We start from the raw sequence: 22,916 nt of genomic DNA on the forward strand, positions 1-22,916 counted from the left end.
TTTGCTGGAAAAGGACAGCCACTAATCAATGTAGAGAAACATCTCTTTCACCGCCAGACTCGCGTGGGAGTTTTTAACACAGCCTCCCTGTCTGAGTAGTGTGCAGCATGAATGAATGAAAAGATGGGTGTAAAATGACTAAAACTAGAGGGTGGATTTTTGGCAACCTTGCTTGCCTTGAATGGTGTTGCCTACTCAGTGTTTAGAATGTCAATGATCTTATTGTCTGTAATGCTTTGATCACTATATATGACTATAATGGAGGAACTAAATCAATTTAGCTTTTATATCCAGTGCCACAATTTCTGATCTCAAAAGGAACTCCCACTTCTCCTTCATTGCTAAAGATGTCACCAAAAAGCTTGGTTTCCTTCTTCATGCCAAGTATTTCATTTCCCCTCAACAATACTCTACAAAGCCCAAGTCTGCCAAGGATTTATGTCCTGCTCTATACCCAGGTACCTCACTCACACTCCCGGATGGGACTCAGAAAAAGCAGTTGTCATTTAATGGATGATCCTTCTGTCACCTTCAGTCTCCAACCTCTGTCTGTCTGTCTCTCTCTCTCTCGCAAATTATCTTGTCTACTTCTGTCTTATCAACACTGCTCGTGGTTATTGCTCATGAGCTCTCTTGTCTTGTTCCTCCTAAACTATAAATACAGCATCCTATATACCCTTCTTCCTCCCTGAGCCTTAATTGTTTTAAACTCAAGACTCATTACACCAGCTGCTACTCTGACTCACTGTTTAATAGAAAAAAAAAGGAGCAGGAGTAGGCCATTCGGCCCTTCGAGCCTGCACTGCCATTCAATACGATCATGGCTGACCATCCAAATTCAGTACCCTGTTCCCGCTTTCTCCCCGTATCCCGAGATCCCATTAGCCCTAAGAACTATATCTAACTCTTTCTTGAATATATTTAATGATTTGGCCTCAACTGCTTTCTGTGGTAGAGAATTCCAAAGATTCACCACTCTCTGGGTGAAGAAATCCCTCCTCATCTCAGTCCTAAATGGCTTACCCCTTATCCTTAGACTGTGACCCCTCGTCCTGGACTCCTCCACCATCGGGAACATCCTTCCTGCATCTAGTCTGTCCAGTCCCGTTAGAATTTGTAGGTTTCTATGAGATCCCCTCTCATTCTTCTAAACTCTAGTGAATACAAGCCTAATCGACCCAATCTCTCTTCATACGTCAGTCCTGCCATCCCAGGAATCAGTCTGGTAAACCTTCGCTGCACTCCCTCCAAAGCAAGAACATTCTTCCTCAGATAAGGAGACCAAAACTGCGCACAATACTCCAGATGTGCTCTCACCAAGGCCTTGTATAATTGCAGCAGGACATCCTTGCTCCTGTACTCGAATCCTCTTGCTATGAAGGCCAACATACCATTTGCCTTCTTAACTGCCTGCTGCACCTGCATGTTTACTTTCAGCGACTGGTGCCCAAGAACACCCTGGTTTCGCTGCACCTCCCCCTTTCCCAATCTATCACCATTCAGATAATAATCTGCCTTTCTGTTTTTGCCACCAAAGTGGATAACCTCACATTTATCCACATTAGACTGCATCTGCCATGTATTTGCCCACTCACTCAACCTGTCTAAATCACACTGGAGCTTCTCTGCATCGTCCTCACAGCTCACGTTCCCACCCAGCTTTGTGTCATCTGCAAACTTGGATATATTACATTTAATTCCCTCATCTATATCATTGATATATATTGTGAATAGCTGGGGTCCTAGCACTGATTCCTGTGGTACCCCACTAGTCACTGCCTGCCATTCAGAAAAATACCCGTTTATTCCTACTCATTGTTTCCTGTCTGCCAACCAGTTCTCTATCCATGTCAGTACCTTACCCCCAATTCCATGTGCTTTAATTTTGTATGCTAATCTCTTATGTGGGACCTTATCAAACACCTTCTGAAAGTCCAAATACACCACATCCACTGGTTTTCCCTTATCTATTCGACTAGTTATATCCTCAAAAAATTCCAGTAGATTTGTCAAGCATGATTTCCCTTTCGTAAATCCATGTTGACTTAGTCCGATCCTGTCATTGTTTCCCAAGTGCTCTGCTATTACATCTTTTATAATGGACTCTCGCATTTTCCCCACTACTGATGTCAGGCTAACCGTTCTATAATTCCCTGTTTTTTCTCTACCTCCGTTTTTAAATAGTGGGGTGACATTAGCTACCCTCCAATCCGCTGGAACTGTTCCAGAGTCTACAGAATTTTGAAAAATGGCCAGCAATGCATCTACTATTTCTAGGGCCACTTCCTTAAATACTCTGGGATGTAGATTATCAGGCCCTGGGGATTTATTGCCCTTCAATCCTATCAATTTCCCTAACACCATTTCCCTATTAATACTGATTTCATACAGTTTCTCCTTCTCACTAGACCCTATGTTCCCCAACTTTTCTGGGAGGTAATTTGTGTCCTCCTTTGTAAAGATGGAACCAAAGTATGTATTTAATTGGTCTGCCATTTCTTTGTTCCCCATTATAAATTCCCCTGTTTCTGACTGTAAGGGACCACATTAGTCTTCACTAATCTTTTTCTCTTCACATATCTATAGAAGCTTTTAGAGTCAGTTTTTATGTTCTCTGCATGCTTACTCTCATACTCTATTTTCCCCTTTTTAACCAATCCCTTTGTCCTCCTTTGCTGAATTCTAAACTGCTCCCAATCCTCAGGTTTGGCCATTTTATACTTCTCCTCCTTGGATCTAATACTATCCCTAATTTCTTTTGTAAGCCACAGTTGAGCCACCCTTCCTGTTTTACTTTGGCGCCAGACAGGAATGAACAATTGTTGTCATTCATCCATGCACTCTTTAAATGCTAGCCATTGCCTATCCACTGTCAACCCTTTAAGTAACGTTCCCCAATCTATCATAGCCAACTTGCACCTCATACCTTCATAGTTTCCTTTATTTAGATTCAGGACCCTAGTTTCAGAATCAACTCTCTCACTCTCCAGCTTAGTGAAAAATTCTATTATGTTATGGTCGTTCTTCCCCAAGGGACCCCGTAGATTGTTAACTAATCCTTTCTCATTACACAATACCCAGTCTAGGATGGCCTGTTCTCTAGTTGGTTCCTCAACCTATTGATCCAAAAAACCATCACGTACGCACTCCAGGAATTCCTCCTCTACAGTATTATTGCTAATTTGGTTTGCCCAATCTATATGTAGATTAAAATCACCCATAATTACCCTTATTGCACCCTTATTGCATGTGTCTCTAATTTCCTGTTTAATGCTATCCTCTACATCACCACTGCTGTTTGGGGGTCTATATATAATCCCCACCAATGTTCTCTGCCCCTTGGTATTTCTTAGCTCCACCCATACGGATTCCACATCAGGATTATCTGAGCTAATATCCTTCCTCACTATTGTATTGATTTCCTCTTTTACTAACAATGCTACTCCATTTCCTTTCCCTTCTTGCCTGTCCTCCCTAAATCTCCCTTAGTCTAATTTATTTGGTACTCTTTTCTACTTTTCTGATATCTTGTATGATGGGTCTTGGTCCCTCACCTAATCGCTGTCAAATAAAACACAAGAGGCTGTTGTTTCAATCAGATAATATTTGTTCATCATCATGAGCATGCTTCCTGTACAATCTCTTAGCAGTTGCCCAACATCACTTAACTGCCTTAATCGCGCATGGTTTCATCCACCAATGAGAGTAGAGTCTCTGCTGCATTCTCCAGCTCCCCTGTTGCAAACTCCACTGCTTCTCTGGAGTTTCCATCAATCTTCCGCCGGAGTTGCACCAGATCATCAGGAAAACTCCTGTGGAAATTCTGGTATGGCTGGAAAATTAGGAGATATATCCCGACCTGTGGAATATGCCATAACTCACCCTGGATTTTGTCTCCCTTGATTTATTTGGAAAACCTCCCGAGTGGAAACTATAAATAATGTTTCATTATTCTTCAGTCTCCTCCAAACATAGCCAAGTGGTTGATTTATGTGACAATAATGACCTGCTGCTTTGATATTTAAGAGCATGGGAACTTTTCAATGTTGGACATCAATCAGTGCGACTGGTAGCTATATGTTTGAAATTGGTATAGTTAATGCTTTTCAACACTGGTCATTTTACAAATTATATATTATCTGTTTATGGGCCTTTGTTACCACCTTACTGATCATTCTTTCCTTATCTGCTAAAGGCTTAAACTCCTTACCTCCCTCAGTGCTCCCACTACAATCTACAGTTTTAAACCCTAAATTAGACATTAGTTCTTGATTTATCTGGCATTTGTCCCACTTTTTTCAACATTGATGGTATTTGCCACTAAGAGGATAGCCCTCATCTCTATACTAATCCACCTTTCCTTAAACAGCAACCACCTGCATTTTTATAGCACCTTTAATGTAGTAAAACATCCCAAAGCGCGTCATATAGCGTTAGCAAGCAAAATTTGACACATAAGGAGATATTACAACAGATGAAAGTGGTAGGTTATAAGGAGCATCTTAAAGGAGGAGAGGCAGAGATTTAGGGACAGAATTACAGAGCTTAGGGCCTTAGTCAGCTAAAGGTAGGGCAGCCAATGGCGGAATTCATACATGTGCAAGAGGCCAGAATTGGAGGAACACCGAAATCTCGGTTGACTTTTGGGCTGAAGGAGGTTTTAGAGATAGGGAGCAGCGAGGCCATGGAGAGATTTGAAAACAAGAACGAGAATTTTAAAATCAAGACGTTATGGGCTTGGGAGCCAAAGTAGGGCAGTGAGCACTGGGGTGATGGGTGAACAAGTTTTGGTTTGAGTTAGGATACAGGTAGAAGAATTTTGAATGAGCTTCCGTTTTTAGAGACTGGAAACTGAGAGGCCGACCAGGAGAGTGTTGGAATAGTCATGTCTGGAGGTAACAAATGCATACATGAGGGTTTCAGGTTAGAAATTGTTGTGAATGAAAAGTCTTTCTCCACTGTTTTTGGCAGGGGTTGCATGGTTTGGTGAGAAACATATTCCCACAGTCAAGAAATACAGAACCGAAAATCTTGAATTGTGTCACAATTGAACGCATGAGGCCAGTCGCCCAAAGATTGTCAATTGATGGAGCATAGAAGCGTGTCCCCTAAACTGATCGGAAGCTGTGGTTTTATTACTGTCTCTGTCAACGTGACTCACCAGTGTTGTGTCATCGTTCAGGAGGACATGTATCAGGGACACACAAACCCTGCAGAGTTTGGTCAAGGGTCACAGAGATGTGTGATTGGCAGTATAACTAGGGTCTGCTGACTCTACGTTGCTCTAAATTGGTACTGACCCACAAACCTTAAATGATTGAGTTAAGAAAACGTGTGGGTAAACAGAATGGGTGAATGTGAAAGGTGAAAAGGCACGTGTTTCTTAACTGGAATTTGCATAATTGTGTCCATCTTAAATATAGCTCAATAAATTCACATTATTTACATAAAGTAGAGAATAGGTGCTTTTTAATACTGGAGAAGGCAAGATTAGCTCAAAGTCTATCCAGGGGAAGGGTGGGTGGGAGGGAAAGAAAGAAAGCATGAGAGCAAGGAAAAGGAAGTGTGTGTGTGTTCTGGTGTTTCATTAATATCCCATTACAGGTTGCAGTGAATTTAAAATGAGGACATTACATGGTGAGCGAAACAGAACAGGCAGGATATGGAGTTAACCAGGCATCACCAGCATTTAATTCATGGGGCCAGTGATGGGAAAAGTACTTGTGAAGGAAGGTAATATAATCGTTCCACCTGATCACAATTAGTGCACAGAATCACTATTAAGTGTATAAATCACTCAATTAATATTTGGCTTCATATTTTGTACAATCTTTACAGAGCAGATGGCTGTGAAGAATTATAGAAAATGAATTGAGGAACTATGGTTGGCGAGTGGGTCAAGAGCATGATATACAAAAGGATTGGAGGACCTATCCTTCTTCTACCATTATGAGGGAGCCACACAGGCTTTGTTCAATTAACTCAGGAGATGTGAACCTGTTGTCATTTATTGAACATTTATAAAAGGTAGTCTGGAATGCATTTATTTTGTGACATTTTTATGCAAGGTATGTTAATTCTGGTGAATGGAGTGGCTTTTCATTTCAGCAACCCAGTGCCAGCCTCAAGTATGGTGCAGTCTGCTTAGATAGAGTGAAGTTCCTTTTACTCCACCCCCAAAGACTTCCAAGGCAGGTACAGAATGGATTAGATGCAGAGTAAAGGTCCATCGACACTGTCCCATCAATAAGCCTCAAGTCCAAACACAGATGAGGACCTTCTACTGCAATTACAACATTTTCTATTGACCACACAACTTGCATTTATATAGCACCTTAAATATCCAAAGACACTTGACATGAGCAATATTGAATAAAATTTGCCACCAAGCCACATAAGGAGGTATTAGTACAGGTGACCAAAAGCTTATTCAAAGAGGCAGGTTTTAAGGAGTGTCTTAAAAGGAGGAAAAGGAAGAGAGGGAAAGTAATTTAGTGATGGGAATTCCAAAACTTAGCCAGCTGAAGGCACTGCTGCAAATAACGGGCGACGACAATCGAGGATGTGCCAGCTACCTTTGTAGCCTGTCCACATGAGACGAGCAATCTAGTTCCATGTTAAGGACAGTTCTGCATTTTGGGTTCACACCCAGTGAGAACTAGCTCGAGACTGCCAAACTCATTTCACGTAGGGCGTTTCCAGGAGACAGGGAAGGAGAACTTTTAATCCCTTAGCGTGCACCAATTCAAATTAAGGACTCAGATGAAAAGGGCAATCTGCTAACTCACTGTCCCCTGATTTTAGGATGTGAATGTAATGCTTCTTTTCTTTAAAAGCACCTTCTGAACAGCTCACAATTCCAACTAGTCATTTATTGTTAGTTCTGTATAAGACAAAATATATCCCTTAGCGGAGGGGTCAATAACTAGGGGGCATAGATTTCAGGTAAGGGGCAGAAGGTTTAGAGGGGAGATGAGACATTTTTTCACCCAGAGGGTGGTTGGAATCTGGAACACACTGCCTGGAGAACTGGGAGAGGCAGGAACACTCACGCCATTCAAGAAGTATTTAGATGAGCACTTGAAACACCATAACATACAAGGCTACGAGCCAAGTGCAGGGAAATGGGATTAGTTAGGACGGGTGCTTGATGGTCGGCACAGGCGCGTTGGGCCAAAGGGCCTGTTTCTGTGCTGTAAAACTCTGACCCTATGACTGTAATATTTTTGAAGTGGGGAGCACTGATGATGTCAATAGAATTTAATGACAGGAAACACGTATAATTTGGCAGTGAGGGTACACAGTGAAAGGAGACATTTTCCTGAGAGACATTGCCAGAGTGAAGTTGGAAATTTGGTGCAAGCTGAGTAAACTGGGCCTATATTCTCTGGAGTTTAGAAGAATAAGAGGCAATGTAATTGAGACATACAAGATTCTGAAAGGGCTTGATAGGGTAGAAGCTGAGAGATTTCCCACTGGTCAGAGAATCTAGAACACGGGGACACAGTCTTCGGATAAGGGGTCAATCATTTAGGACTGAGATGAGGAGAAATTACTTCATTCAAAGGGTTGTGAATCTTTGAAATTCTCTACTCCAGAGGGTTGTGGATGCTCCATCATCGAATATATTTAAGGCTGGGATAGACCGATTTTTGGTCTCACAGGGAATCAAGAGATATGGGGAGTGGGCAGGAAAGTGGAACTGAAACCCAAGATCGTACTGAATGGTGGAGCAGGTTCGATAGGCCATATGGTCTTCTACTTCTCCTATTTCTTGTGTGTTATTGTGTATGCCTCTTTTGGAGATCACTTCATTGGCACGTTGCTATTATATTCAGGTCATGGGTCAATAGATTGTTGGGTACTAAGGGAATTAAGGGATATGGGGATAGTCTGGGAAGATGGAGTTGAGGTACTTGAGCCATAATTTTGTTGAATGGCAGAGTAGGCTCAAAGGCCCAAATGGCCTAGTCCAGCTCCTATTTCTTATGTTCCTAGTAAGATTGTTACCCAGCAAAGAACAAACAAGACACAACTAAAATGCATTTCATCATTTATTTTTCTAACTGCAGAGTCAAGGTATACAACTGAAACAATTGTTATTCCTTCTTTTTTTTTTTTATTTACGTGACTTATAAATAAAATACAAAAAAATGTTCACTACAAAAATCTACCGTTAGTAAGATGTAAAAAATATTCTCTTTCGCTATTGAAGGCACAAACTTCACTTAGTGACACATGAAGAAAAATAACCTGCAGCATTTCTCTTTTTTTAAAAAAATTTCCCCATCAGAACACTGAAACAAAATGACAAAGAAGCAGAGTGAAAAATCACACAAGAGGCGGTGATAAAGCTTGGATGATTACATCACAACGTGGATGGGGCACACGCGCACACGCATGACTGGCGTTTTTTTTTGCGCTAACGAGGACAGGACCAGCGATCACTACTCCGAACACAGTTCTCATTCAAACAAGAAACAGGAAAAAAAAAGAAATTTTTAAAACTCAAATAAAAAAAAAAGAAAATGGCACCTTCTAAATGTAGGCTAACGACAGGTGCTGAGGTAGACTCAACCATAACATTAATTCAAAAAAAATAAAACACCATTTTTTATATTACAAAAATTGTAATACAAAGCAATTAGACTGGCACATGCGCTGTCACAAGTCAAAACAAATGGCTGATTGCCATGGATACACTTGGTCCAAAATGGCAGTCCTCAGTGCTATATAGACAGGATGGCTCTTTCTGCAACGTTACAAGTCTTCACCATCTTAAACTGGCACAATGCACAAGAAACAAACCCCCAAAAGGAAAATGGACGCAGGATTTTTTTATTTTTCTAAACACACTTTCCAAAAACAACGCACAAAGCGTGGAACACCTCTTAATAAACCTATGCAACACTTGCACTTGACTGCAATAGGAATTTAAAGCCTGATTTTTTTTTTAAAACAAAAATGTAAAAACAATCTTAGACAGCTTAGGCACACCATCATAAACATCACATACCATATGTTACTATGCATGTTTTGCACTAAATCAAAATCTTTGCTGGCCAGTGCTATGTGCTGACTGATCCAATTTTTCTCATACAGGATCCCCTATATATTGAGTAGCATCAGGAGAGTTGAGCATGGAAATAATTTTTCATTTCCCTGGGCATTTAGTGAAACATGTATTTTTCCCCCTCTAAATTGTTCCATTAAGAAATTCATAATTTTTAACCAAATATTGGTGTTATGCAATAAAAATCTTGATTTAAAAAAAAATCGGAGGAAGTCTACCCAACTACATAGCATTTTAAAAAAATAATCTTCACCTCAAACTGCTTCCATGACCAGTGATAGAACTGTACTACACGCTAGTGCTATGCAGCTCACAATGTCAGGGCCTTGAACAGATACAACCTAACTTTGAAGGCTGAAATCCATAGTTGTACTTTTGGATGTTTTTCACAGTTTCAAGTGGACACACCCACAGCTATGCATTTCTGAAAACATAGTGACAATATGGAAACCCTTGTTCATCAGAAACAGCCCAATTATTTGTACCCAGGCAGCTCTAGGTATGGAGCACTAGATCCTGGTGCAGACTGTCTGCTGTCTTTCACTGGTGGGATCAACTCCTTAAACCTCATTGCTCGAGGACAGATCGCGGTTTGATAACTGGAGAGATCCCTCCATCTCACTGGGATGTAGGGAGAAAGATCCATCAGGAAGACCAGTACTGCCCTGGAGGAATGTATCGCCTCTCAGTTTATCATGGCGCAGCATGAATTGTTACCATGGGAACCCCATGGCCTAAATGGGTGGTGGTAGTGATGAAAGGTGTCACAAACAGGAAGTGAGAGAAGTAATGAATAATTCCTTAACTGCAGTAAAAAGCAGCAACTACTAAAATCAAATGAACTGCCCTCATTTTGTTTTTTACGAATTGACCTGCAGTAGATTAACTAATCTGCAGTGAAATAGACACTTGCAGGTATATTCTCCTCGACAGAAGATAAAGTAAAAATTCATTTGAACCTGAAGAGGATTGAGAGAAATGGGTGTTCAGGCCTGATCTCAATGAGTTGCCTGATGGGACAGATCAATTTTGAGTCACCTGCCTCGCTGACAATGGATGTCAGGTAAGTCATTGGATAGAGCTTGAACTCAGATGAGGGCTGGGGGCAATTGCGAGTTAGGGGAGCACTCCTTTTCCGCCTGGCTCCACAGAAAAGGTGGGAAAAAAACTTAAATTTTAAGTAGTTAAGCTTTGGTTAGCAGCCACAGTGGGTGAGGGGAGAAGGCTCAAAGCCTGCCCTGCTCATGGTGACCAATTTCTCAAAGGGGTCCCGAAACAAATGTCAGGCCCTTTGAACATGCAAACTAGGGGATATCACCTGTTTTAGCTGTAAAAAGAAAGTGTCCCACGAATTTGGCAGTGGGCCAATGTCAGTGTAGATCAGTAGAGTGTTCCACTGGTGTGCTTTGCGCCTAAAAAAGGGGCACGATGAACTCCAATTGCTATCCCAATATCTTTTGATATAAATGCTACAAAAAAAACCACATTTAACTTTGAGGAAAGTCAATGTTTGGTGTTTCTTGTGGCTACAGTCTTGTCAAAAAGTTCACAGACTCTTGGCATCAGCTAAGGGTAAAAGAGACCAATGGAATCCATAGACTCCAGGTTGACTATTGCTGGTTTATCCCAACTGTAACCTTCTCTCAATTAAACAGGATCCGTTTCCTGCTCATTAGATCAAGAATTGCCAAGTTAGATCAGCTATGCACCTGTGTCAGCTACACTCTGTAAAAACTGATATCCGTGACTCCAACAGACAGAGGTGATTTCCAAAGAAAACTCTTGCTGCATAAGTGTATACAACAGAAGAAGAGGAGGAGTGGATGATTCATGATTGGTTGAAGCTCAGCTTGGCTGCACAGCCTTAATTCTCACTTAACTTTTTGCTTACAGTCAAATCCAATTCAATTTAAACCACATTAATGGGCTCTAAATTCCACCTCATTCACATCAGCTTAAACCAAAGCTTCACTTGTACTCAATATTATCTTCTATTTTAAGGAAAGCTTGGAGAATGCAGGTTCTTGATGGGGGAGGGGATTATACGCTCAAACTGAGGGGATGTTAGAGGGGTGCAAGAATGGAACACTTTCTTATTTCAGATACAGAGTGTTAGCATCAGGCACTCCCAGGTCAACAGCTACCTCATGCTCAGGCACTAACCTGGCTTAAAGGCTCCCATTAGGCACTAACCTTGGTTAATCAAGTTTGCTCAGGCACGAACCCAGGTCAAAGTCTGCATGCATTAACAACGTGCCAGTCCAATTGCAAGAACAACCAGTTACTGCAGCCAGTGGCATAACTTTCAGTTCCCGCACAAGATATCCTCTGAGAGAAAGAATTAGGGGCTGTTTTGTGTTGTCTTGAATCAGAGTTTCTTTATATTTGAATCCACTCTTTGTCCTAATGATAAATCAGTTTGCCTTTTTCATGACAAGAGAAAAATGCAGAGCACAAGCCAAGTTTTTAACACAGTAGCGTATGTCCCTGAATTAAGCCAGACGTCATCCCATATGAAGATTTTAATTTAGTTTTGCATGTTTGTTTCAATTGCCCCACTAACAGGGATTTTCAAATAAAACACCACCATCTTGGGGTGAAATGAAAAGGATTAAAATTCTGGAATAAATCTCTACCTAAACATTCTGATCTTGCTCAGTCCAAGTCATACTGGAGTCAAACTCATCTCTTTTCTACTGACTTTCTTAGTTAAACCCTGAGATGTAGGTCGTGCAGCCAAGCCTTTGAAGATCCATTTCCAGCATCCAATCTCCCTCAATGAATAACAAGAGAAATCTTAGTTTATGACACAATTAGCAGCCCACCAACCAAACTGTATTCTCAAGTTGCAAGTACCATGAATAGGATATTAATAATGCAGAAAGTCAGACATCTTTACCGTTGTGTTAAAAGGGGGGAACTTTTCCATAGTGTTTTCTGGCAATGTTAATCAAGTTTGCTTTCTGATGGGCAGATCAATCCCACGGTAACTTTTAATATGGAGCTTGAGACTGCCTCGTCTGAAGTGCAGCTATACAGTACCAACTTCAAGGAAAAGAAGGACCATATTTAATAATCCTCAAAAGCGCTAGTCACCACATTTGTGTGCTAACCAAATGGAGTTCCATTTTAGTAAAGTATTTTTAAATATCAACTGGGCTGCATCACCATTAATCCACTTGCATCTTTTGGCTTCCAACTTATTTGCTAAATGTTCAGCTATTCTTCCTTGGAAGCTTACAGCAAGGATTTGGTTTCTGACACGGACAAATCTGTATATTATTTCCAACTATCTTCAATAGCAGAAGTGCTATAATTGGGCAAAGAGCTTCTCAATGAGGAAGCCCGACCTTTTGTCCAAGTATTTACTGACCATTCCTCCCTCCAAACTCGAGGACTAATAGTCGGCAATATTTCTTTAATAAGAATTGAAGTGCGTTTGATAAGCCACGTTATATGTTGGAGGGAAAGGGGGGAAAAGAGGGAAGGGGGATAAGGAATGGGGGAAGGATGGGAAATGGAGGAAGCTGAGCAACTTGGAAGTTTTTGGGCCTGTACCACTTTGGCAACAGTTTCACCCCTCCCCAATTGACAATTAAAGGGACCGTTTTTCTGGTCAGTGAAACATAGCCAAGTCAAAAAGGTCCATCAGTAAGATGCATTAAGTTAATCTTCCTTTGCCTGTAGGAATTGTCCCTTGTTGCTAAGCAACAGGATGTTCCCCCTTCTCCCTTGGCCTGTATATCCAACATGCTGCCTGGTTTTATTAATAACTAGAGCTTATATTATGAAGTAACTTTCTGTTGCTTTTTGATTTAGTGCTAAATGCAGGGAATAACATTGGATTACAACAACACTGTATGAATTCCCACACATATTCACAAAAAAAAATTCATTATTCACATCACAGAGGCAGAAAGGACTGGAGCCTATCGCAGACCTACAAATGTAAAGGGAACAAATATTACAAAAATATCACAATTTTGTAAATATCTAATGAATTCTGTCTGAATTTCATACAGCTTTTCCTCAGCCCTAAAGGTATAAGGATTTATCCACCCTCTATTTCCAGAGCAATAATATCTTTTACTAAATTCCCTCTTTACACACACAGCCATCGATCTCTCTCTCACACACACACTAATACTCACAAACCAGATTCTGCCCCAAGTGATTCTTCTCTCTTTCACATTTTAACAAAACTACATTAACTGTTCTCATAATTCAAACTTAACACTTTTTTTTTCCTTTTCATCTCACATTAGAAACTAAGTCGCCAACTGTCACCTTTTCAACTACAGGACAACACTCTTTCCATTTTAAGGCACCCCCATTTCCCTTTTCACTGCTAACTAAGAGGAAACAGCTGTGTACAGCAAATCCTATCCTTTCCCTCCCACTCCCCTTGTGTTTTGTGTTTTTAAAGTCTCCCCCCCCGCCCCTAACTACAGCTATGTTTCCCCTAACGCCACCCACCCACCCCCTACCTTTATATATAGGTGCTATAATCTTGCTAAAACAAACGTAGCAGGCAGTACAAGCATGAGATGAACGGTCGTGGCGACAACGCAAAACACAAAATACTGCAAACTGTGCTTTAGTAACTTGCCAAAAAAAAGTAAAAAAATAAGAGGTAGCTTTCAGAATAAGTTTAACTTTCATCTAACCAGGCAGCATCATTTTTCTTTCTTAAAACAAAACACAAAACAAAAAAAAAATACCAATTTTGGTTATGACCGTACACAGGTACAAACTTGAAAATAAATTGCTTTCTCTGCTGTGGTACTTTGCAGTCTCTTAAGTACACCAACTTTTTGCTACTGCCCGTCACGTTATGCAATGCTCTTTAATGACCCAAGCTTGTACACGAAAGGAGGACACAAATGGAAAAAAAAATTAGCTGAACGAGGTCATACAACACGAGGTAATTCCAAGCACACTGTGCATAACACAGAAAATGGTTCAAAAATAAGAAAAAAAAAGAATTTTCTTCCCCACATTCACAGCACTGATTTTCTTTCTCTCCCTCTTGCTTTAACGATTAGACGTAGCAAAGATAGAGATACGTTTTCTCTATTCTCCAGTCTGGTGGAATATCCTCGGGCTTGTGGCCTTTCATGTGTTTCTGCATAGCAGAGAGGCTGGGGCAGTAATCCAAGCATATTGTGCACTGGTAGGGGGAGGCCCCATTATGAGTGCGTAGGTGTTTGATCATCGCGGAATAGTCCCGGGACCGTTGATGGCACAGCTTACACTCAAAGGGCTTTTCACCTGCAGGAGGAAAAAGGCACATGAATCCTTTGAAAACCCAATTCCATTTTCCTTCCTCCCCCTCCATTTCTGTTCACCTTGCCCCAATTCTGTTGGTCCCCCCCTCCCCCACTAATTTAGTCCTCCTCCCGCCACCCACCCCCCCCCCCCCACCACTTAATTCCATTCCCCACTTCCTCCAGTAGGTGCATGGGAACAACACCACCTCCAAGTTCCCTCCAAGCCACACAGAATCCTGACATGGAACTATATTGCCATTCCTTCACTACCACTGGGTCAAAATCCTGGAACTCCCTCCTGAACAGCAATGTGGGTTTACCTACATCACACAGATTGCAGCGGTTCAAGAAAGTGGCTCACTACCACCTTCTCAAGGGCAACTGGGGATGGGTAATAAATGCTGGCCTAGCCAGTGACACTCCCATCCCATGACTGAATAAAAAAAAAACACTAACAGAAATTTGGCCACCTCTCTGTAATATGACATCAAAAGACGATCTTTAATTCAATTTAAGTTGGGAGCATGTTTCACCTATTTAGGAAGCTATCTGTAAGCCATCTCTTATCCCGATTATAAATACACAGAAGTTATAACACACATGCAGGCCATTCAGCCCAACAAATCTGTGCTGCTATTTACCCTCCAAGCGAGCAAATAATCCTGATCACATTTACCTGCCCTGCTTGCATATCCCTTCAGTTATTCCTCGGTGAAGCACTAACTATTTGATCAACATGCAGGGTATGAATGTTACCAATGCAGTCTATCCACCACTGAACCGAGATTTAGCCTCAACTTCTCCATTCTGGACTGAACATAGTCTTTTAAAATGATTGTGCCTGTAACGCAGGCTGCAAATCACTGGCATTGACGAATATTTGCAAGTCAACAGTTTAATGCATAAGCTGGATGCTACCGTTTACATCAAAGCAGTTTATACCCTTCCATCTCTCAGCAGATTTATAATCAAATTAATTTGTGTCATTTAAATGTGGTGCTTGGATTATAAACAGCTGTTTAAATCAGGGAAATATAGAAAATTGCTGTAGTAGATGGTGGTTGCAAATCAATTCAGCTCATTGTGCACCTGCTTCTTAAATTTACATTGACCCAACTTCCCAAATCAGCAACCTGTCACCCATGTGATTTACACGCCATTAATTTAACCACTCAGTCTATGGAGATGGTGCCTTACTATAACTGAGGACAGATGCTCCTAGAGACAGGAAAACACGCATATGATGGTTTCATACCCAGGCGCTGCAGGCAAAGTCACTGCTACGGTAACTCATTGGCGCAAGTGGTATTTGTTGCCACGGTTACCATTGCATTCTGGTCACGGTCTCTCAGCCTGACTGTAGCAACTTTTACAAGAATAGCAATTGCTCAATTTAAATTGCATAGAATTGCAAATAACTTGCAGGCCATTCAGCTCAACAGGTCTATGATCCACACAGGCCTCCTCCCACCTTACTTCATCTCATTCTATCAGCAAAACCTTCGATTCCTTTCTCCCTCATATGTTTATCTAGCTTCCCCTTAAATGCAACTACACTACTCACCTCAACTATTCCATGTGGTAGCGAGTTCCACATTTTCACTAATCTCTGACTAAAGAAGTTTCACCTGAATTCCTTATTGGATTTATTTGTGACTCCTTTCTCCCTCATGGGTTTATCTGGCTTCCTCTCAAATGAATCTAAGCTATTCGCCTCAATTACTCCCTGTGGCAGTGAGTTCCATGTTGTCAACACTAAGTGAATAGGTTTCTCCTGAATTCCTTCCTGGATTTATTCTGGACTCTTATATTTATGGCCCCTATTTCTGGAATCACCCACAAGTGGAAACATCCTCTCTACATCTACCCTATCATAATCTTAGAGACCTCTATCAGGTTACCTACATTCCTTATTAGATTTATGAGAGTAGATGGGATATTAAACTTACACACAAGCATGTACCCAAAATGGCCATTGCAAAATAAAATGAATAGCAAAAAAATGAAATGAAAAATAAAATGATTAAATGCAAGTTAAATCCAAATATTGATTCGGGTTTCACAATGTCTCCCACTGAAGTCAATGACTTCTACTCAATTTAACAAGTTATAGAGAGCACTTTCCTCAGTCAAAAAGCCAAGCAGCTAGCTAGCTATTCGTTAGAAGATTGCTATTTTCCCACCTACCAGAGTTGCGTTAGTTAGCTGCAGGGCAATTTCCTTGAGATGCGAATAAAATTATCTGAGGATATAATGGAGCTCCCTCTCTCAGATTCAGTTGTTGAGCTTGCTGGACATTTGAACCGAACCAGGCAGTTCAAAGCAATGGCAGGTAAGATCTTCACTCTGCACTGGGTTAGTTTATTCCAACTGGGGAAACCACAATTGGACGAGAAGGGCTTGGGGGGGGGGGGGGGGGGGGGGGAAAGAGGAGGGACGGGTGGGTGGAGCAAAGAAAATCAGCAAGTATCAGTAAATGGATATTAAGTGAGGACAGGATTGATTTGCGATGCCTCACATGGGCAAATAGTCCTATTGGTAGACTGTGGCTGACCTTGCACATGAAGAAAGGTCACAGAGGTAACAAACAGCAGTTGATAGCCAGAGTCAGGTGCTCCACACGCAGGACAGCAGGCAAAGATAGTCTGGGGTTTGGGGGTAGGGGAGGAGAAACTGCAGAATATTCTTCAGTTATTCCAGTGCTGGCACGCTCAAGTATCAATAAGTCACCAACAAAAAAAAAACATCCATAAGCTTTGGCTTATTTCAGCAAGCAATTAGGTTGAGTTATGGAGGCAGTCGATGGTGACAGCAGTAGAATTATATGTTGCAGGATCCCTTCAGCAAGAACTCCTTTTGGACTGGTGGGTTTACTCAACATTATAAATCAAAGTGATTCTCCTCTGAGGGTCCTCCACACTGTGTGGCTTCACAATCTTTACAGGATGCGTCAAAAGTCATAATGTCAAGTTGTATCTCCAGGTTTATCATTAGGAAGATACATCAGGGAAATATTAAGACAACCACCATAGATACCAACCCAGTTTAAACACACATAGGATAAGGAACAGAAAGAGGCCATTCAGCTCCTCGAGTCTGCTAAGCCATTCAGTTAGATCATGGCCGAACTATATCTCAACTCCATTTATATGTATTCGCTCCATATCATCAATACCCTTTTCTAACACAAGTCTGTAGATCTCAGTCTTGGAAGTTCCAATTGTCCCCCAAAATCCAGGGACCTTTTGGGGGAGATAATTCTATATTTCCAATATCCTTTGGATAAAGAAGTTCCCCTTGAATTCCTGAATGGCCTAGGGCCTAGCTCTCATTTTATTATGTCCCTTTGTTCTTGATTGCTCAATCAGGTGAAATAGTTTTTCTCTGTCTACTCTATCAAGTCCTTTAACATTTTAAACATGTCAATCAGATCACCCCACAATTTTCTACACTCAACAGAATTCACCCATTTTGAAGGCTTAATGTTGAGTCCGTTATGGCTATTCCCAAGCTTGCCTTCCGATCTTCTCACCGCCCCCTTCAATCCCTTTCCTTTTAAAATTAAAAGTAAAGTATTCTCACTCTCTCTGACTCAATATTACCTAGGTTCAGTTTCCTGCCATTCATAATAGACAGAAAATCCAAACCACTGTAATCAAATGTTCTGGGATGATACCAAACTCCACACTTTGCCTATTTACCTCTGGGAACAGACTCTGGTGAATGGGCTGATAAATGAAATGTTTGGAACGTTCTAAGCCAAAGCCTGGTCATCAATGTCAATTAAACAGAACTGTCCACACATCGGCAAACTCACTCAAAGATATCACAGGACCAGTAGGTGTAAAAGAAAAATGGGGAACGAAAGTGCATGTAGAACGGGGGTGCACTTCTGAGTGGGGACGGGGGAGCCGAGATACTTTTTCTTCTTCTTTGGCCTCCTTGTCTCGAGAGACAATGGGTAAGTGCCTGGAGGTCGTCAGTAGTTTGTGAAGCAGCGCCTGGAGTGGCTATAAAGGCCAATTCTCGAGTGACAGACTCTTCCACAGGCACTACAGATAAAATTGGTTGTCAAGGCTGTTACACAGTTGGCTCTCTCCTTGCGCTTGTCTTTTTTCCTGCCAACAGCTAAGTCTCTTCGACTCACCACTCTTTAGCCCTGCCTTTACAGCTGTCTGCCAGCTCTGGCGATCACTGGCAACTGATTCCCACGATTTGTGGTCAATGTCACAGGAATTCATGTCGCGTTTGCAGACATCTTTAAAGCTTTTGGCTGACATACATTGTCCAGGCCTCGCTGCCGTACAGCAAGGTACTGAAGGCACAGGCTTGATACACTCGGACTTTTGTGTTCCGTGTCAGTGCGCCATTTTCCCACACCCTCTTGACCAGTCTGGACATAGCAGCGGACGCCTTTCCCATGCGCTTGTTGATTTCTGCATCGAGAGACAGGTTACTGGTGATAGTTGAGCCTAGGTAGGTGAACTCTTGAACCACTTCCAGAGCGTGGTCGCCAATATTGATGGATGGAGCATTTCTGACGTCCTGTCCCATGATGTTCGTTTTCTTGAGGCTGATGGTTAGGCCAAATTCGTTGCAGGCAGCCGCAATCCTGTCGATGAGTCTCTGCAGACACTCTTCAGTGTGAGATGTTAATGCAGCATCGTCAGCAAAGAGGAGTTCCCTGATGAGGACTTTCCGTACTTTGGTCTTCGCTTTAAGACAGGCAAGGTTGAACAACCTGCCATCTGATCTTGTGTGGAGGAAAATACTTCACAGGGTTCCAAAATGGAGCAATGTTCTGGTCCACAGCCCTGCTGCCATCAGCACAAGAAGCAAAGCAAATTCACCAGAGGAAAGCAAAAATATGACATCATTTGTAATAGTAGACCAAGAGGGGAAAAGTTGAGAGAGTGAGCAAGAGTGCAAGAGCAAGTACTAGAGAGCACAAGTGTGAGAAGGTGCGCGAGTGTGATAGCGAGCATGAACGAACGAGCGAACACACGAGTATTTCAATGCATGATATTGCATATTGCACACATGGGTAGTGGTGGAGGAACAACTTTAAAAAAAACAGTTCAGGAGAATTAGTATGAGAACATCTTGACAAATAGAAAAGAAGAAAAATAGCCATTTAATTGGCAATGCTGGGGTGGGAAGGGTCTAATTAAAGTCTCACCAGACCGTGTATCATTTTTTAAACTCATGAACAGAGGCAGGAGACTTGCTTTTAGCCTTTCTCATTGTCTCAACTTCAGATTTTCCACTCCCCATGAGGGAATGTCCTTTTGCTCAGAGCACCTCTCCACAGAAGCCAGCTGAGCAGACGTGAACCTGTAGCAGTCCCTGTTTAACACACTGGAGCATCAACATTAGATTTCCAGCTTCACCCTACAGGTATTACACAGTTAAACATTGAGAACCGCATGACCAAATTACCAAGAAATGTTCTGCTTCAATCAGCATTTCTATGACCTGACTCAAATTAGTTTTTCCTTTAACAAAAAACGACTACAATTTATAATGCTGAGCATTGGTCCATTTAATCTTTCACGCTACAAGGCAGTACAATGTTGAAGCACCCTCGTTACCAAATACAGTACAATCTCTGCAAGAAGTCATTAGTGTGTGAAAGAGGACTGACAATGTTCATTGTGCTGAGCAGTGAAGGTGTGGAGAAATGGGAACACCAGTGTGTCTGGACCATTTTAACTCTATTCATGTGGTGTGCTGCATCAGGAATTTTGTGAACAGGGGAATGGTTTTGAACATCAGAATACTATATAATAGGAAGGGATTTATTGTAGTTCTATATACCAAGGGTGAACGGGATGGGGTTTATTGGAATTCCACATACTGGTGGTGAATGGGAAGAGTTCATTGGAATTCTATATACTGGATGTAAATGGGAAAAGGGTCTACTGGAATTCTAATACTGCAGTGAATGGGAAGGGGTTTAGACCATTGGAATTTTACATATTAGGAGTGAATGGGATGAGTTGTGATTGTACACTAGTCAAAATAGATCCAATAGATAAAGCCACTTGCGTAAATGCAAAAGAAGAAAAATGGCATTAGGAGGACGCGTGACCTGGTCCTGTGCCAGTTTACCTGTGTGAACTCGGTAGTGGGTCTCCAACTGGTGCTTCAGACTGAACTTCTTCCCACATCCATTGCATTCATAGGGCTTTTCCCCAGTGTGAATGCGCTTGTGACTCTTCAGAGTACACTCGTCTCGGAAGCAGCTCCCGCAGAATTCGCACTCGTATGGATGGTCACCTAAAAGGGAAAAAAGAAATCAGGAGCTACTTGAGAAAACAAGACTTCCCAATGAACTCATCAAAACCGCACTCGGAATACTGTGTATTGTTCACCACGCCATAAGAAAAAGATTTACTTGCATCAGAAATGGTGCAGAGGAGAATAAGGCTGGATCCCAAGTGTAATTGGGAGGAAGTAAGAAGGAGGATTAGAGAATTTTTTTTTTATAAATGAAGGAGAAACAGGGGTTGAGGGGGGACAGGGGAACAGCACTGAGTATGTCTGCCTCCTTAGGTGATGTAAAAGATCCCATGGCACTATTTTGAAGATGAGCAAGGGCGCTCTGGCCAGTGTCCTGGCCAATATATATCCCTCAACCAACATTACAAAAACAGATTACCTAGTCATTATCACATTGTGTAGCTTGCTGTGTGAAAATTGGCTGCTGTCTTTCTGACATTATAACAGTGACTACACTTCAAAAATATTTCATCAGTTGTGAAGCCCTTTGGGATATTTTGAGGTTGTGAAAGATGCTAAAGAAATGCAATATCTTTTTTTTTTTCTTTTACATAAAATTCTACCTGGCAGCAATAAGGTGAATCCAGATCACAATATATTAAATGATGTACGGAAACAGAACTTGTGAACATAAATTGAAGCTAGTGAAAAACAAAAGAAAGGGAGGAAGAGAAAGCAATACCTCAAACATCTCACAATAAATTACTTTTGAAGGATGGTGACTGACCAATGCAGCAATTTATAGGCACCAAAATTCCATAGGAAATGATCAAGTTTATGGTTGGCTTCATTTTTAGGTTTCATAAGGTACCAAGTTTATCTCTAGTTTTGAAAAGAGCAATATAAAAATGCCACAACTTGGAGATTAAAGAGAAGTGATGGGTGTATTTGTAGAAGCCGCTACGGACTGTTTCAACAAGAGGTCATAATATAAGCTGGAATAAATGCACACCATTGAGTTCCATCATTACCACTATCTCCTACTCAAACTCCTTCCCAGGACCTGAGCTCTGTAGACCTCTTCCTGGAGGAGTGTAGTGTGTACCATCTACAAGATGAATTGCAGCAACCCGCCAAGCCTTCTTTGGCGCACCTTCCAAACCTGTGACCTCTACCACCGAGAAGAACAAGGGCAACAGATGCATGGGAACACCATCACCTGCAAGTTTCCCTCCAAGTCACACAGCAACCTGACTTGGAACTATATCACCGTTCCTTCACTGTCACTGGATCAAAACCCTGGCACTCCCTCCCTAACAGCACTGTGGGTGTAACTACACCACACGGGCTGTAGTGTTTCAAGGCAGCAGCTCACCATCATCTTCTCAAGGGCAATTAGGGATGGGCAACACCAGTGGCATCCATATCGCATGAATAAAAAAAACCCCAGCATCACTAGCAAAGTCCATATGCTGAAAATGAATTTTTAAAAAAGGGACTTTCTCTGACAATTGCTGTGCTTGTTTGAGGAGAGGAAGCCAGAAACACCAGCCTTAAATATATGGTTAGATAAAGCAAATCTTTCATAGGCAATGATCTGAGAGTCTCGTCATGGCAAAGGAATGATGTCATTGTAACTAATTGGCCTTCTGATTGGCTCATTATACTAGTTGATAACTTCACTTTGCTTTATCACCATTTCACTACCTCATCCTTAGAAATTCGTGATATTTGCAGTTATATCTGGGGAGAGGGGCATCAAGTAGAAAGATGTAGATTTGAAACTGTGGCAAAGGTGACACGGAGGTCTTCAGAAGGCAGAGACTTGTATCTTGACCTAGGTACAGCTAGATGATCATTCAAGGGTTTTCATCTCCTTTCAAACACTCTTCTACAAGATGATATGCAGGATGGTGCTTTCTTTTGTAAATATATGATTTTAATCTCATACTTTCCATCCCTTCCACCCGGAAAATGTGGCCTCCTGCTGGGTTGCCTGGGTGCCCTCCTGTAGTGGCCCTTTCACATACGAGCCCAGACCCGCGAGTATGAGTAAGCTATTTGACATGAGGTAGCATCACAGCTGAGCCAGATCCCATCATCAGTGTCATGTAACCCTACTTCCCAGGATTTGCCTCCAGATAGCAATCGGCAGCAGAAAGACCCCTTAGCCTATGGACCCATTGTAGCACTCACTACCATCACCATTCAATTCATCTAAAGTCTGCAGTCGTGAGAGCTCAGTACAGCCCAGTGCAAGTTTAGCAAGCTGAGTCACCAATCACAGGGGGAAGTGGGGAGCTGCAGAACTGCACACACAATGGAACACTCACTTCATACAAAACTTGACA

The 22,916-nt window shown here is 41.7% G+C and overlaps 1 protein-coding gene across 7 annotated transcripts in view; it reads right to left on the reverse strand.

The window, feature by feature from the left end:
• Nucleotides 1–13,560: 13,560 nt before the first annotated feature.
• The window catches only part of zbtb16a (zinc finger and BTB domain containing 16a), a 291,732-nt gene continuing 282,376 nt past the window's right edge, over nt 13,561–22,916 (reverse strand). For all 7 annotated transcript variants that reach the window (XM_068054070.1, XM_068054072.1, XM_068054074.1 and 4 more), the window contains exons 6-7: nt 20,455–20,622; nt 13,561–14,344 (exon numbers count right to left, since the gene is read on the reverse strand). In XM_068054070.1, the coding sequence (XP_067910171.1) occupies nt 14,115–14,344; nt 20,455–20,622 (398 nt within the window). In that variant the 3' untranslated portion in view covers nt 13,561–14,114. The remainder of the gene's footprint in view (nt 14,345–20,454; nt 20,623–22,916) is intronic.

Source organism: Heterodontus francisci, chromosome 22, assembly GCF_036365525.1.
Source record: "Heterodontus francisci isolate sHetFra1 chromosome 22, sHetFra1.hap1, whole genome shotgun sequence".
NCBI lineage: Eukaryota > Metazoa > Chordata > Chondrichthyes > Heterodontiformes > Heterodontidae > Heterodontus > Heterodontus francisci.